This window comes from Bos indicus, chromosome 10, assembly GCF_029378745.1.
Source record: "Bos indicus isolate NIAB-ARS_2022 breed Sahiwal x Tharparkar chromosome 10, NIAB-ARS_B.indTharparkar_mat_pri_1.0, whole genome shotgun sequence".
In the NCBI taxonomy this organism is placed as follows: Eukaryota; Metazoa; Chordata; class Mammalia; order Artiodactyla; family Bovidae; genus Bos; species Bos indicus.
The window spans coordinates 60,724,381-60,741,698 of NC_091769.1; the positions used below are offsets into that span (position 1 = coordinate 60,724,381).

A 17,318-nucleotide genomic window follows, 5' to 3' on the forward strand; every position below is an offset into this window, starting at 1 on the left:
TTTTTTAACACTTTTGACTATGATGCATCTAGATGTGACTTTATCCTACTTGGAGTTAAGTTTCTAGGATGTGTTTTTCATAAAACTTGGAAAGTTTCAATCATTATTTCTTCATATTTTTTCCTATCCCTTTTTCTGGGGTTATGCTCATTTTTCTCTTTCTGTTCTTCAGATAGAATGATCTCTATTGGCCTGTCTTCATGCTAAAAGACCACCAGAGCCTTACAGCACACACTCATAGGCTCATAAGCACTTTCATTAAGAAGAATGCCTTGCAAAATTTCCCTTTAATATACCAGATAATAATTGTATTTATAGTTATAATGCAGATATATTTAATTTACAGTTATTTAAAAATACACAAAAGTAATAATTGACTCTTCTTTTTTTTCTACCCCTTACAGTCCCATTATATCAGTAGTGGTCCAGAGTTTAACCGTGTTCTCTTCAATTTTGGAGGTCAGAGTCCACTGATTTTATATTATCTTGAGATGCATGAGGTAGCTGGTATTTCCAAAGCCCCTAGACAAGTCAGGATTAAACTCACTGAAATACTGAAAGAACCATATCCTTTTTAAGCTTTGCCTTAATATGATCTATCTCCAAAATATTCAAAACTTTTAGCTTTCTTTAATGTCTCAGTTAAGAAAAAAATTTATTGTATTTTATAACTAATGCTCTATTTGGCATTGAATTACATTCAAAACTTTCATAGCATGTTTGGCTAAAAGTATTTTCTCTTTTAGATCTAAGGCTGTGATTTTGCATGTAAGAGAAATAAAACAAACATAAAACTCAGGAACTTAAAAAACTGGTATGTTTAGCTCTTTAGTAAAGTGTTCCATTTCAAACATTTGTCAGAACTGTGGGTCATGGGCTTCTAGATTTCTCCAGAAGAAAGTTTCAGACATACCTTAGCTATGTAATCCTTTGTTCAACTGAATATTTCTTAGCTTAATGTATAAAAATATATTAGGTTGGCCAAAAAGTTCTTTTGGGTTTTTCCTTTTTTTTTTTTTTAATCCCAAACACACTTTTTGGCCAACCCAATAATTTAATGAAGTTGGAGCTCTTTGGTTGCAGCAGGCGTGTCTGTTTACATTCTTGTCCCCCTTCTGTGTAACCGATTCTTGCCCAGGTCACACTAGGGACATGGATGAACACAAAGGGATGTAGTAAATGGTCTCTAGACTGGGGTGTGTACAACTCTGCGTGGAAAATATATATATTGTACCTATTTATATCTTTAAAAATAAAAAAGAAATTATACTTGACATATTTAGAAGATAGGTACCCTCGCTCAGTTGACATTTCAGTCTTCACTGTATTGTATCGAGGGATAATAATGACATCTTTGCTTTATGTTATTGTCTGAGGTTCACAATCTATTGCTGTTTTCTTTGGATGGTTAAGCAGAGTTATAGATTATATCATGTAATTTAACTAAATTAACACTTACTGGTGGACCAATAGCTTTAAACATTTCCCTGAAAAAAAACTTTGGATTGATGGTAATATTTATAATGCAAGACTATTTAAAAAAAAAAGACTAATTGATATTTCCCCTATTTCTTGAAGGAGCTCCTTTTCAGTCACACTGAGAGACAAAATTAGTGGTGATCCAATCAGTTCTGCTGAGATATAGGCCAAAAAAATAAAAATGTTCAAAAACATCAATTGAAATATGGATAGACATCATTATTAAAACAATAAGCCTAGCCCTAAATGTACGTTGTCCTTTTCAAAATTAGCAAATAATAGTATGATGCCAGTTTAATTTGCAAGGCATTTATAAACTATATAGACCTCAAAACAAATCTCTATAATTTGAGGATAAAAGGTTCAGAGTACCATTAATAAATATCATTTTAAATTTATTTTTAAATATTTTATTTCATCTCACTGTTTTCTATTTGTAGATGGCATCTTTTATAATATGCCTAGTAAATTAATACAGATTGATATGTGTATAATTTCTAAATTTTAAATTATACCTATAAGGGTGTGTGCTCACATAGCTTTTAGTCATAGGATACATGATCCTAGAAGTGTGGAGAACTCTGCTCTGGCAGATTCTGAGGATTCTTTCTAGGACACTTCTCCCATATTTCAGTCCAGATAACCTCCAGAGTCTCACTGACCACAGGGACATGGAATTAACTTGGATGACTCTGGAACACAAGGAAAAAGGCGAACTAGAGAACTAATTCAGTCTGTTCTGAGACTTGTAATTTAAGGATGCTCATCAACCTTGAATTAGTCATACTAATGTTTAAAATTCAAAATTTTTAAATGTTTAGAAGTGAAACTTGAAAGATATATAAAACCATTCATTATAGATTATTTTTATTTTTAGCTAATTTTTATTGTGATTGTAAAAAAATGTCTCTATATTTCTGATGGGCATGGATTTGTCAAACAGCAATACAAGGTTTCATAACACCAATTTACTGAGAATGTGGGAAGAGTGTAAGTATGGGTTGAGATGGGAAAAGCAGAAAATGGATATCTAGAACATGAAACCATTTAGGAGAGTATTTCATTTCCTAAAAATCTGAAAGAAATCACCATTTAGAAAGTGTCAGCTATGGACAAAATTAATTTAAAAAGATACATACCACTTCAGTGTTCATAGCACCACTATTTACAATAGCCAAGACAGGGCAACAACCTAAATGTCCATCTACAGATGAATGGCTAAATAAAATGTGGTACGCATATACAATGGAATATTACTCAGCCATAAAAAAGAATGAAATAATGCCATTTGCAGCAACATAGGTGGACCTAGAGATTCTCATACCAAGTGAAATAAGCAGAAAGACAAATACCATGTGATATCATTTATAAATCGAAAATACGACACAACTGAACTTATCTGTGAGACAGAAACAGACTCATAGACACAGAAAACAGACTGTGGTTGCTGGGGGATGGGGTGGGGGATGGATTGGGAGTTTGGGATCAGCTGATGTAAACTGTTACATACAGAATGGATAAACAACAGAATCCTACTGTAGAGTAAGGGAATTATATTCAATATCCTGTGATAAACCATAATGGAAAAGAATATGGAAAAATGTGTATATATGTATAACTAATCACTTTGCAGTACAGCAGACATTAATACAACATTAAAAATAAACTACACTTCAATAAAACAAAATTTTTTAAGAAAGTAATTAGACTGTCTGAGCTTGTAAAATGTAATACCTGCTGATAAGAAAAAATATTCCTAGATCTAATGATGAACAAAATGATAATGATACCTTACATTCGTCAGCACTTGACAGTGTTTCAAGGCATATATTGACTCTCTCTATGTATTATTATGAGAAATGACAAAACTCCTGTGGCAGTGGGGAGAGCAGGCACTCATACAGCCACTCTACAAATGAGGAGGTCAAAGCTCGACGGTGAGTAGCTTGCCCAGATGATTCATGCAGCAGGGCTGGCTGCTGTTCTGCTACTTGCCTGACATGACAGTCCAGGCTGGTGGTTGGCGGCACAGCCCAGTAATGTTTTCAACAAGATCTTTATTTTAACATGTTTTTCCTTTAAAATTTTTTTGTTGTTTTGGGTTTTTTTTTTAACTTTTAATTTTATATTGGGGTATAGCTGATTAACAATGTTGTGGTAGTTTCAGGTAGACAGCAAAGGGACTCAGCCATACATATGCACGTATCCATTCTCCCCCAACTCCCCTCCCATTGAGGCTGCCACATTGAGCAGAGTTCCCTGTGCTATACAGTAGGTCTTTGTTGATTATCCACTTTAAATATAGCAGTGTGTAATTGTCAGTAATTTTTTTAAATTGAAGTATAGTTGATTTTTGGAGAAGGCAATGGCACCCCACTCCAGTACTCTTGCCTGGAAAATCCCATGGGTGGAGGAGCCTTGGTGGGCTGCAGTCCATGGGGTCGCTGAGTCAGACATGACAGCGACTTCACTTTCATTTTTCACTTTCATGCATTGGAGAAGGAAATGGCAACCCACTCCAGTGTTCTTGCCTGGAGAATCCCAGGGATGGCGGAGCCTTGTGGGCTGCCGTCTATGGGGCCGCACAGAGTCGGACATGAATGAAGTGACTTAGCAGCAGCAGCATAGTTGATTTTTACAATGTTGTGTTAAAACCAAGATCTTGATAGCTGTTAATGAAATTTGTGTCCAGATTTCTTATATCTGTGATGACTGTACGATCATTAAATTAATCTTTCTCCTGAAAGTTTACATTTACAGCATTTATTTTCATTTATATTTACAGCTATTCAGAATATAGAATATTTTTTATTAGTTTTCTCTGGGCTTATTGGCGTCCTCTGGCTTTTTTAAAGTGGAAAAATAACACTTTGCAGTAAATGCATCTATTCAGAGTGAAGGAGTAGGAGATAGTAGAGAAAGTGGAGGAGATAAATAACCAAAACAAAAAAAGACAAATTTAATTCATCATATTTGGGATTGGCAGACTCTAAAATGGTCTTCAGTGGTTCCCGCCTTCTGTTTTATGCCCTTGTGTAATTATTTCCCATTGGGTATGGGCTGAACCTATGACTTGCTTCTAACAAATAGAATATGGCAAACATAATGAAATGTCACTTTTGAGATTCACCTGCAAAAAGACTGACATCAGTCCTACTCAGCCTTTCTTGCTTGCTCTTTTGGAGCCCTCTGGGAGAAACCAGCTACCAAGTTGCGAGCTGTCCTGTGGAGACTCCCCAGAGGCAGGGAAGTGAGGAAGGCCTCCAGTCAACAGCCAACAAGAAACTGAGACCCTGTTATTTGGACCCTAAGTGTAGTGGGAAATAATATATTTTTACTGCAATAAAAGCCCTATTAAAATGCAAAAAAAAAAAAAAGAAGCTGAGACCCTTAGTCCAACAACCCTTGAGGAAGTAAATCTTGCCAATAATCACATGAGTGAGCCTAGAAGCAGCTTCTCCTTCATTTGATCCTGAGATCACTGCAGCCCTTGCCATACCTGGACTGCAGCCTGTGAGGGACCCTGAGCCTGAAGTATCCAGCTGAGCTGTGCCCAGATTCCTGACCTGCAGAAGCTATCCAGTAATAAATGTTTCTTGTTTTATGCTGCCAAATTTCAGGATAATTTGCTATACATCAACGGATAACTCACAATGTTTGAGCAAAAGTCTGATTTAGACAAATGTCTTCAATAATTTTATAGCCCCTTTATACCTCAATCCAAATATTTATCACATCGTACTGTAACCATTTCTATACTTGTTTTTCTCATCCGATAGAGAGTAAAGAATTATTTGCCTCCATATCCCTGACACCAGAAAAAAAAAAAGTATCTTAAAATAGGTATTAAATAAATGTCTGATGGGTGGGTATATAACAGTTTATATAAAGATAAGACTAAATTTCATTTTATTTTTTTGACAAAATTTGACATTATTGTTAAAATTAAGAAAGCTAGAGGATAGAGATAGAAATTTAGGAGTCATTGGTCCAAAATTAATCTTTGAAATTGTCATTATAAAATGTTTTTTAAACTTTATTAAAAAGTTATTGTATACCAAGCACTGTTTCTAAGTACTTCACATTTATTAACTCATTTAATTATCATGTCAGCTTCTGAGATAATTACTATTATTGTCCCTAGTTTGGACTTCCCTGGTAGCTCAGACGGTAAAGCGTCTGCCTACAATGCGGGAGACCTGGGTTCGATCCCTGGCTCAGGAAGATCCCCTGGAGAAGGAAATGGAACCCACTCCAGTATTCATGCCTGGAAAATCCCATGGACCGAGGAGCCTGGTGGGCTACAATCCATGAGGTCGCAAAGAGTCGGGCATGACTGAGCGACTTCTGTGTGTGTGTGTGTGTCCCTAGTTTACAGATAAGGAAACTGAGGCACAGGAAAGTTAGATAATTTGTCTGAGGACACCAGAGTAAGTGATAACACTTGTAGTCTATCCTTGACAATCTGGTTTCTGAGCCAATGCACTCAAAAACTCTGGTGCTGAATTATTTACCCAGGGGGCATGTATAATTCCAGAAGATAAGACCATATTCTAGTCTCACAGACTTAGAGTTATAGTTATGGTTATGGTTAGCAGGAGGGAAGGGGTAGGGATAGATTAAAAGCTTGGAATTGACATGTACATACCACTATATTTAAAAGAGATAACAAACAAGGACCTGTATAGCATAGGAAATGCTGTTCAGTATTCTATATTAACCTAAATGGGAAAAATATTTGAAAAAGAATAAGTACAAGTATATGTATAACTGAATCACTTTGCTCTACATTTTAAATTAACCCAACATTGTTAATCAGCCGTGCTCTGGTATAAAATAAAAATGAAAAGAAAAAAAACGTATTCTAGGTTTTTAAAAATAATCACAATTATGGTTTGGGAGAGGGTTGGTAAGAGGGAGAGAAGCCAACAGAAGACAAAAGAAAAGGGATGCCATGACAATGTTGCCGTATTTGAGAATATATAGTTAATTCAAATTTCTACAGCTGGTCATGTATTAAATAACTTTTATAGTTTTTCCTTCAGATCTATAAGATTGCATGATTGACCACATTCTATTTCAAAATGATTTATTTCTTTAGAAAGAAATTCTCTTTTTCCACTCATTAAAAATTTGTTTTATCAAGACTCACAGAGAGATTTATCCTGCCATACTTTCAAATGGATATCTCGAACATGTTCTCCTTCCAACCAGTTCATAAAGACTGCATTTCAGTGGAGGTTCATGCATGGCATTAATATTCATTTTTTTCATTATTTAGTTTTTTTATTGAAGTATAGTTGATTTACAGTATTGTATTAGTTTCAGGTATGCAGCAAAGTGATTCAGTTTTACATATCTATATTCATTTTTTTCAGATTATTTTCCCTTATAAGTTTCTACAAAAGTGATTCTTATGACACACTTTTTTCAACTAAATTCAGAACAATATGATACTTGATCAGTATGCAGTTTTAAAATCAGAGTCTTGTAGACCAGATCCATTTGGTCTGGTCCATTTGTTTAAAAATAAACAACATCGCAGGTAATATTTCTTTTGACTCAGAATGATTTCCTAAAGTCATAAAAGAGAAGATGAAGATTGCTTTCTTGTCAGTGTCTCAGGGTCCACATATAAACACTGAGAAGACTGGAGATGTGTCTAGAGAAGGAGGGAGGGAGGGAGCGTAATCATACGTCACAAGGTGCTGTGGACTCTGACATGATTTTTAATGTATATTTATAAGGAAAGTTATCAACTCTTTTACTAGATAATATACATTAAATCATTACTAGTATAAAATTTAAATTTTTTAGTGAATGATCTTTGAATTTCTCTTTTTTTAATGTGACTGCTTAATACTAGTGTTTTGAGTAAAACAGAAAAGATCAGTCTTATGGACTCTGTGGGAGAGGAAGATGGTGGGAAGATTTGGGAGAATGGCATTGAAACATGTATAATATCATGTATGAAACAAGTCGCAGGCCAGGTTTGATGCACGATACTGGATGCTTGGGGCTGGTGCACTGGGACGACCCAGAGGGATGGTATGGGGAGGGAGGAGGGAGGAGGGTTCAGGATGGGGAACACATGTATACCTGTGGCGGATTCATTTCGATATTTGGCAAAACTAATACAATATTGTAAAGTTTAAAAATAAAATAAAATTTTAAAAAATACATTAACAAAAAGAAAAGAAAAACTGACTTCTAGGATGCAGAGCTGAATGTGTGGTATATTTTCAAACTGGGAAGAATCTTGTGCAAAATGTATTTGGAGCTCCTAGTTTTTCCTTCTCACATTTGTCTGCATTTTTGTAGACTACCTCAACTCTTTTATATGTAAAATAATTATTATACTTTTGAGTATTTCTTAGTTTATTTTTTAGTTTCCAGTAAACTAAACTCTTAAGTCTAATAATTATTTTACATGTGAAACAAATATTATTTATTTTTTTAAAAAGAAAACTCAAAAACAAAATGTTGAGTCTCACTAAAAAGTAAAGTCTATAGGCTGTATCTGTATTTCTAACCTGAGTTTATAATGTTCATTCACATTTTGTTGCAGTTTGGGAAAAATCTGAACTCAATGCAATGTGATGATGAGTGTTTTGTCTTACTATAAACACAAGCTGCCACCACCACACATTTATACAGACCAACATGTAAAAACTATGAAGAGGCAGGTGATTAAACTACAATTAAAACTAAACCAGGATATATTCCTATCAACATTTATCCCAGCATAAAAATAAAAGCTATACAAAGAAACCATCTGTTGTGAATTATCCATGATGGGGGAGATTCAAATAGTCAATGGGGGGAGGGGGAAGAAACACTGAGACTCATAGTAGATCTCTCCATCTACACAGAATCTAGTGGGAAATTCCTTAGAGCCATGTGCAATTCCTTTTTACTTTTATTCATAAAAAGACTTCCAATAATCTTTGTCACATGTGCACATATAGATTTTTTATCACTAATATGTGACTAACAATTTGTGTGTCATTACTGAAATTTACTATGAATTGTATCTTTCAAGTCAGTTCATTTCAGGTAAATTAACATATATTAAGGACATGGTTAGTTCTAAAAGGTCTTGTAGGTCTTCATAGAACTGTTCAGCTTCTTCAGCGTTACTGGTTGGGGCATAGACTTGGATTACTGTGATATTGAATGGTTTGCCTTGGAAACGAACAGAGATCATTCTGTCGTTTTTGAGATTGCATCCAAGTACTGCATTTCAGACTCTTTTGTTGACCATGATGGCTACTCCATTTCTTCTAAGCGATTCCTGCCCGCAGTAGTAGATATAATTGTCATCTGAGTTAAATTCACCCATTCCAGTCCATTTTAGTTCGCTGATTCCTAGGATGCCGACGTTCACTCTTGCCATCTCCTGTTTGACAACTTCCAATTTGCCTTGATTCATGGACCTAACATTCCAGGTTCCTATGCAATATTGCTCTCTACAAGACCTTTTAGAACTAACACCCAAAAAAGATGTCCTTTTCATTATAGGGGACTGGAATGCAAAAGTAGGAAGTCAAGAAACACCTGGGTTGACAGGCAAATTTGGCCGTGGAATACGGAATGAAGCAGGGTAAAGGCTAATAGAGTTTTGCCAAGAGAACGCACTGGTCATAGCAAACACCCTCTTCCAACAACACAAGAGAAGACTCTACACATGGACATCACCAGATGGTCAACACCGAAATCAGATTGATTATATTCTTTGCACCCAAAGATGGAGAAGCTCTATACAGTCAGCAAAAACAAGACTGGGATCTGACTGTGGCTCAGATCATGAACTCCTTATTGCCAAATTCAGACTTAAATTGAAGAAAGTGGGGAAAATCACTAGACCATTCAGGTATGAACTAAATCAAATCCCTTATGATTATACAGTGGAAGTGAGAAATAGATTTAAGGGACTAGATCTGATAGAGTGCCTGATGAACTATGGATGGAAGTTTGTGACATTATACAGGAGACAGGGATCAAGACCATCCCCATGGAAAAGAAATGCAAAAAAGCAAAATGGCTGCCTGGGGAGGCCTTACAAATAGCTGTGAAAAGAAGAGAAGCGAAAAGCAAGGAAGAAAAGGAAAGATATAAGCATCTGAATGCAGAGTTCCAAAGAGTAGCAAGGATAGATAAGAAAGCCTTCCTCAGTGATCAATGCAAAGAAATAGAGGAAAACAACAGAATGAGAAAGACTAGATAGAGATCTCTTCAAGAAAATTAGAGATACCAAGGGAACATTTCATGCAAAGATGGGCTCGATAAAGGACAGAAATGGTATGGACCTAACAGAAGCAGAAGATATTAAGAAAAGGTGGCAAGAATACACAGAAGAACTGTACAAAAAAATCTTCACGACCAATATAATCACAATGGTGTGATCACTCACCTAGAGCCAGACATCCTGGAATGTGAAGTCAAGTGGGCCTTAGAAAGCATCACTACAAACAAAGCTAGTGGAGGTGATGGAATTCCAGTTGAACTATTTCAAATCCTGGAAGATGATGCTGTGAAAGTGCTGCACTCAATATGCCAGCAAATTTGGAAAACTCAGCAGTGGCCACAGGACTGGAAAAGGTCAGTCTTCATTCCAATCCCAAAGAAAGGCAGTGCCAAAGAATGCTCAAACTACCACACAATTGCACTCATCTCACATGCTAGTAAAGTAAGGCTCAAAATTCTCCAAGCCAGGCTTCTGCAATACGTAAACTGTGAACTTCCAGATGTTCTAACTGGTTTTAGAAAAGGCAAAGGAACCAGAGATCAAATTGCCAACATCCGCTGGATCATCAAAAAAGTAAAAGAGTTCCAGAAAAGCATCTACTTCTGCTTTATTGACTATGCCAAACACTTTGACTCTGTGGATCACAATAAACTGTGGAAAATTCTTCAAGAGATGGGAATGCCAGACCACCTGACCTGCCTCTTGAGAAACCTATATGCAGGTCTGGAAGCAACAGTTAGAACTGGACATGGAACAACAGACTGGTTCCAAATAGGAAAAGGAGTATGTCAAGGCTGTATATTGTCACCCTGCTTATTTAACTTATATGCAGAGTACCTTATGAGAAACACTGGGTTGGATGAAGCACAAGCTGGAATCAAGATTGCCGGGAGAAATATCAATAACCTCAGATATGCAGATGACCACCCTTATGGCAGAAAGTGAAGAACTAAAGAGCCTCTTGATGAAAGTGAAAGAGGAGAGTGAAAAAGTTGGCTTAAAGCTCAACATCCAGAAAACGAAGATCATGGCATCTGGTCCCATCACTTCATGGCAAATAGATGGGGAAACAGTGTCAGACTTTATTTTTGGGGGCTCCAAAATCACTGCAGATGGTGACTGCAGCCATGAAATTAAAAGACGCTTACTCCTTGGAAGGAAAGTTATGACCAACCTAGACAGCATATTCAAAAGCAGAGACATTACTTTGCCAACAGAGGTCCATCTAGTCAAGGCTATGGTTTTTCCAGTGGTCATGTATGGATGTGAGTTGGGCTATAAAGAAAGCTGAGTGTCGAAGAATTGATGCTTTTGAACTGTGGTGTTGGAGAAGACTCTTGAGAGTCCCTTGGACTACAAGGAGATCCAACCAGTCCATCCTAAAGGAGATCAGTCCTGGGTGTTCATTGGTAGTACTAATGTTGAAGCTGAAACTCCAATACTTTGGCCACCTGATGGGAAGAGCTGACTCATTTGAAAAGACCCTGATGCTGAGAAAGATTGAGGGCAGGAAGAGAAGGGGACGACAGAGGATGAGACAGTTGGATGGCATCACCAACTCATTCGACATGGGTTTGGGTGGACTCTGGGAGTTGGTGATGGAAAGGGAGGCCTGGTTTGCTGTGGTCATGGAGTCACAAAGAGTTGGACATGACTGAGTGACTAAACTGAACTGAACTCCCATTTTTTATTGAATGGTTTGGTTTTTTGATATTGAGTTGTATGAGCTGTTTATATATTTTAGACATTAACCCTTTCTTGGTTTCATCATTTGCAAATATTTTCTCCCATCCAATAGGCTGTCTTTTTGTTTTGTTGATGGTTTCCTTTCCTGTGCAAAAGCTTTTAATGTGATTAGGTCCCATTTGTCAATTTCTGATTTTATTTCTTTTGCCTTGAGACCAATATAAGAAAATATTGCTACAACCTATGTCCAAGAATGTTTTGTCCATATTCTCTTCCAGTTTTATGGTGTTATGTCTTATACTTAGATCATTAAACCATTTTGTGTTTATTTTTGTATATGGTATGAAGGAGTGTTCTGTGTTGTTGATTTACATGTACAATAGCTGTCTAACTTTCCCAGCACCACTTATTGAAGAGACTATTTTCTCCATTGTATAATCGAAGTAGATTAATTGACTGTAGGTATGTGGGTTTATTTCTGGACTCTATGTTCTGTTCCAGCGATTCACATATCTCTTTCTATGCCAATGCCTTGCTGTTTTCCTTATTGTAGATTTCTAGTATTGTCTAGTCTGAAAGCGTTATGTCTCCAGCTTTGTTCATTTTCCTCAGGATTGCTTTGGCAATTCTAAGTCTTTTGTAGTTCCATATAAATTTTATTTATATGTTTTATTTGTTCTAGTTTGGTGAAAAATGTCATGGGTATTATGATAGGGATTGCATTACATCTATAGATTGCTTTGGGTAGTATGGCTGTATTTACAATATTAATTCTTCTAATCCAAGAGCATAGGATATCTTTCCATTTCTTTTAATCATCTTCAGTTGCCTTTATTAGCGTTTTATAGTTTTTAGGGGAGAAGGAAATGGCAACCCACTCCAGTATTCTTGCCTGGAGAATCCCGTGGACAGAGGAGCCTGGCGGGCTGCTGTCCATGGGGGTCCCTCAGAGTTGGACACGACTGAAGCGATGCAGCCGCAGCATAGTTTGTAGCAAATGGTTCTTTCACCTCCTTGATTAAGTCTATTCCAAGTTACTTTTTTAGACTCACTTTTAAATAAGGGTTTTTTTTTTTTACTTTCTGATATTTCATTGTTAGTATAAAGAAAAGCAACATATTACTGTATATTAATCTTGTATCCTGATACCTTGGTGAACTCATGTACCAGATCTAATACATTTCATGTGGAGACTCTAGGGTTCTCTATATAGAGGATCATGTCATCTGCAAATGGTGACAGTTTTACCTCTCCCCTTCCAGTTTGGATACCTTTTATGCTTTTCCCTTGTTTGAGTGCTGTGGCTACTATTTCCAATATGATGTTGAATAAAAGTGGTGCTAGTGGGAATCCTTGTCTTGTTCCTGAATTTAGCAGGAAGGGCTTCAGTTTTTCACCGTCAAAAATGAGGTTGACTCTCAGTTTGTCATAAATGCCTTTGTCATGTTGAGATATGGTCCCTCTATACTCACTTTGGTGAGATTTTTTTCATAAATGGATATTGAATTTTGTCAGATGTTTTTTCTGTGTTTATTGAGATGATCATGTGTTTTTCTGTCTTTTCTTTTTGTAATGTCATATATCATAGTGATTGATTGGAATATTTTGAATCATCCTTGCAACCCTGGGATAAATCCAACTTGATCATGATGTATGATCCTTTTTATGTATTGTTGGGTTCAGTTTGCTATTTTGTTGAGGATTTTTGCATCCATATTCATCAAAGATATTGGCCTGTAACTTTCTTTTTTTAGTAGTGTCTTTTATTTTGATATCAGGATGATTATGGTCTCACAGAATGAATGAGAGTGTTCCTTCCTCTTGGTTTTTTTGAAATGATTTGAGAGGAATAGGTATAAGTTCTTTGTATATCTGGTAGAATTCCCCAGGGAAGCCATCCAGTCCTGGATTTTGTTTGCAGGGAGCTTTTTTAATTACAGATTTTATTTTATGTCTATTGATCAGTCTACTCAAATTAAGTTTCTTCTTGACTCAGTTTTAGCAGGACATTTCTAAAAGCATGTCCATTTCTAGGTTGTCCAATTATTGGCATATAACTGTCCATAGTATTATGATTTTTTGTATTTCTGAAATATCTATTGTTATTTCTCTACTTTAATTTCTTACTTTGTTTATTCAGGTCCTCTTTCTTTTCTTCTTGGTAAACCTGGCTAGAGGTTTGTTGATTTTGTTTCTGTTTTCAGAAAACAGCTCTTGGTTTTACTGATGTTTTCTATTGTTGTTTTGATCTCTTATTTTCTCTGATACTTATTATTTCCTTCCTTCTGCTGACTTTGAATTTTGTTTGTTCTTTTTCTGACTTCTTAGGTGGTAGGTTAGGCTGTTTGAGATTTTTCTTGCTCCTTGAGGAAAGCCTGAATCACTGTGAACTTCCCTTGTAGACCTGCTTTTGCTGCATCCCATAGGTTTTATAAGGTTGTATTTTCATTGACTTTTGTCTTGAAAGTGTTTTCTGGTTTCTTCTTTGATTTCATTGTTGACCCATTGGTTTTTTGTAGCATGTTGTTTAGTCTCCATGTGTTTGTTCTTTTCCTATTTTTCTTTTTGTTGCTGATTTCTAGTTTCATACACCATTGTGATCAGAAAAGACGTTTGAGATAAGCTCTCATCCTCATTCTCAGTTGCTTCACTCATGTCCGACTCTTTGCAGCCCTATGGACCACAGCCTTCTAGGCTCCTCTATGGGATTTTCCAGGCAAGTATACTGGAGTGTGTTGCCATGCCCTCCTCCAGAGGATTTTCCTCCTCCAGGGATCAAACCCGTGTCTCCTGCATCTCCTGCATTACAGATGGATTCTCTTTACAGCTGAGCCACTAGGGAAGCCTGAGATAAGCTCTAGCCTCTTAAATTTGTTGAAGTGTGTTTTATGACCTAATGTGTGGTCTGGAAAATCCCATGGACGGAGGAGCCTGGTAGGCTGCAGTCCATGGGGTCGCTAAGAGTCGGGCACGACTGAGTGACTTCACTTTCACTTTTCACTTTCATGCATTGGAGAAGGAAACGGCAACCCACTCCAGTATTCTTGCCTGGAGAATCCCAGGGACAGAGGAGCCTAGTGGGCTGCCGTCTGTGGGGTCACACAGAGTCGGACACGACTGAAGCAACAGCAACAGCAGCAGCAGCAGCAGTAGCAGTGTGGTCTGTCCTAGAGAAGGTTCCTTGTATGCGTGGAAAGAATGTGCATTCTGGGTGCTTTGGATGTAAGGTCCTGTAGATATCAATTAAGTCTACCTAGTCTATTGTGCCATTTGGGACCACTGTTGTCTTATTGGTTTTCTGTCTAGAAAATCTGTCCACTAATGTCAGTGAGATGTTAAAGTTTCCTACTGTTACTGTATTCCTGTCAATTTCCCCTTTATGTCTGTTAGTATTTGTTTTATATATTTCAGTGCTCCTATATTGGGTGAATGTATGTTAATGACTGTAATATCCTTTTCTTGTATTTGTCCCTTTTTCATAATATAATGTCCTTTTTTGTCTTTCCTTATGGACTTTGTTTTAAAGTCTATTTTGTCCAATATGAGCATTGCTATCCCTGCTTTCTTGTCATTTCCATTTACATGAAGTATCTTTTTCTATCTTTTCACTTTCAATCTGTGTGTGTCTTTCATCTTGAAGTGAGTCTCTTGTAGGTCATTTTATGGGTTCTTGATTTTTATCCAATCTACAGCTCTGTCTTTTGGTCAGAGGATATGGTCCCTTGACATTTAAAGTAACTATAAGTGCTTTTTATTGCCATTTTAAGCCTTGTTTTCCTGTTGATATTGTGGTTCTTTTTTGTGTCTTCTTTCTGATTTTCCTTTTGTGCTTTGATGGCTTTTTTGTATGCTTGACTTCCTTTCTTTTTGGTATTTGTGAACCTATTATATGTTTTTGATTAGTGATTACCCTGGTTTTCAAGTATGTTTACCCCTAACTATATATCTACTTGCTTTAAATTGATAGTCACACAAGCTCAAACACATTCTAAACAATCTACATTTTTATAGTTCCCTCCTTCACTTTCTGTGATTTTGATGTCCTATTTTACATATCATTCTTTTGCTGATGATTGCAGTTATAATCACTTTTACAAAAAATAAATTATTTTTTTAATCTGTGTACTAGCTCATCTAAGTGATCTTCAACTTTTTAATATATTTGCCTTTCCTATTGTGACTTTCCCTTTCTTATAGATTGTTTCTTTTCTGTTTAGAGAAGACCTGTCAATATTTCTTCGAGTAAGTTTAGTACTGTTGAGTTCTTTTAACTTTTGCTTGTCGAGAAATTCTATCTCTCCTTCTATTCTACATGATGATCTTGCTGAATAAAGTATTCTGGGTTACAAATTTTTTTCCTTTCAGAACTTTGAGTGTATCATGCCACTCCCATCTGGCCTACAAAGTTTCTGAAGAGAAATCAGCTGATAGCCTTATGCGGCATGGGGGTCACATATAACTTTTTTTTCCTCTTGCATTTAGAATCTTCTCTTTTGCTTTTTAATTATGATATGTTCTGGTGTGTGTCTGTTTGGGTTCATCTTGTTTGGGACTCTCTGTGTTCCCTGTACTTAAATACCTGTTTCTTTCTTTAGATTTGGAAAGTTTTCATCAATAATTTCTTCAAATTTGTTTTTAATCCCCTTTTCTCTTCTTCTTCTGGAACTCTTCTCCTTTATGCAAAGGTTGACATGCTTTATATTAACCTACAGATTTCATATGTTGCTTTCATTTTTTTTCATTTGTCTTTCTGTCTGAGCTTCTGATTTGGTGATTTCCGTTATCTTCCAGATATCTTCTTCTATGTTATTTAGTTGCTATTCATTGCTTCTAGATTGGTTTTTAATCTCAGCAACTGAGTTGTCTAACTTTGATTTGATAGTTTCTATTTCTATACTACAGTGATCTGCATTTTTATCAATAATCTTTTAATTCCTTTAGCACCTTTATTACTTCCTTTAGGGTCTGGTAGACCGGTGAGGTCTCTTTCCTGTTTTGTTCTTTCAGGGGATTTCTCTTTTAATTTGGAGTAGTTTCTCTGCTTTTTCATTTTACTTGACTTTATGAATTTAGGAGAAATAGTTAGCTTTAAAGGGCTTTTTATTTGGAAGCACCCCTGTGTAGACTATGAATCTAATATTTTTGGTGCAGAGGCTGGTTTCAGTGTAGGTGCTAGCAACATCTTTTCTGAGAGTATGTTGGCTATTATCCCGCTGATAGGGAAGTAATCAGTGATGTGATGTCCAGAGCCTATTCTGGATTTTGCGTGGGGCCTCCTTCTTGCTCTGTGGCTTTCTCAGCCCTGTCAGGGTGGTGTCTGTTCCTCAGTTGTTGGAGTAGAAGCTCTGAGGGTCAAGTTCAGTCAGACTCCTTTGCCTTTGGCCTGCTTCAAACGAGACAACCATGAAGCAAGTGAGGCCAATATGGTCACAGCGAATCTCTACATTACCCATGCAGGTGTCTGCAGTTTTGCCTAGAAGCAGCCCAAAGTCACATCTTTTTCTCTGTCGTGTTCATCCCAGACCTAGTACTAGGCTTTAGTGTGGAGTGGGCGGTACTTGAGCATTGCGGCTGCAGGAACTGAAGTAGTTGTGCTGCTGCCTGAGACCCGGGTTGTCTCTGTGCCAAATGTGGCTCCAAGTTGGTGTGTGAGGTGGGTGGATCCAGTAAACTCCCTCTGGGAAACCAACCGCTGCATACTCCTACCCAGGGCTCACTGGGTAGGAGACTCAGCACCCACTGAGCATTTCTGTGGTATAACGTTTTGCATGCACCAACAAAGTCCGCCACAACTGCACCTGGCCCTGCCAGCGAGCAGTGACAGAGGACTCTGAAGTCTGGCCCAAAATGCACCCCAGACTATCCAGGCTATCTCCACTAAGCCAGATCAAGTCCTCTCCCAGAG

General features: G+C 36.9%; 1 protein-coding gene across 1 annotated transcript in view; it reads left to right on the plus strand.

Annotated features, from left to right (window-relative positions):
- Positions 1-17,318, plus strand: part of FAM227B (family with sequence similarity 227 member B) — a 212,249-nt gene that overhangs the window by 185,447 nt on the left and 9,484 nt on the right. Inside the window, exon 13 of the mRNA XM_070797583.1 lies at positions 405-567. Within this exon, the coding sequence (XP_070653684.1) occupies positions 405-567 (163 nt within the window). The remainder of the gene's footprint in view (positions 1-404; positions 568-17,318) is intronic.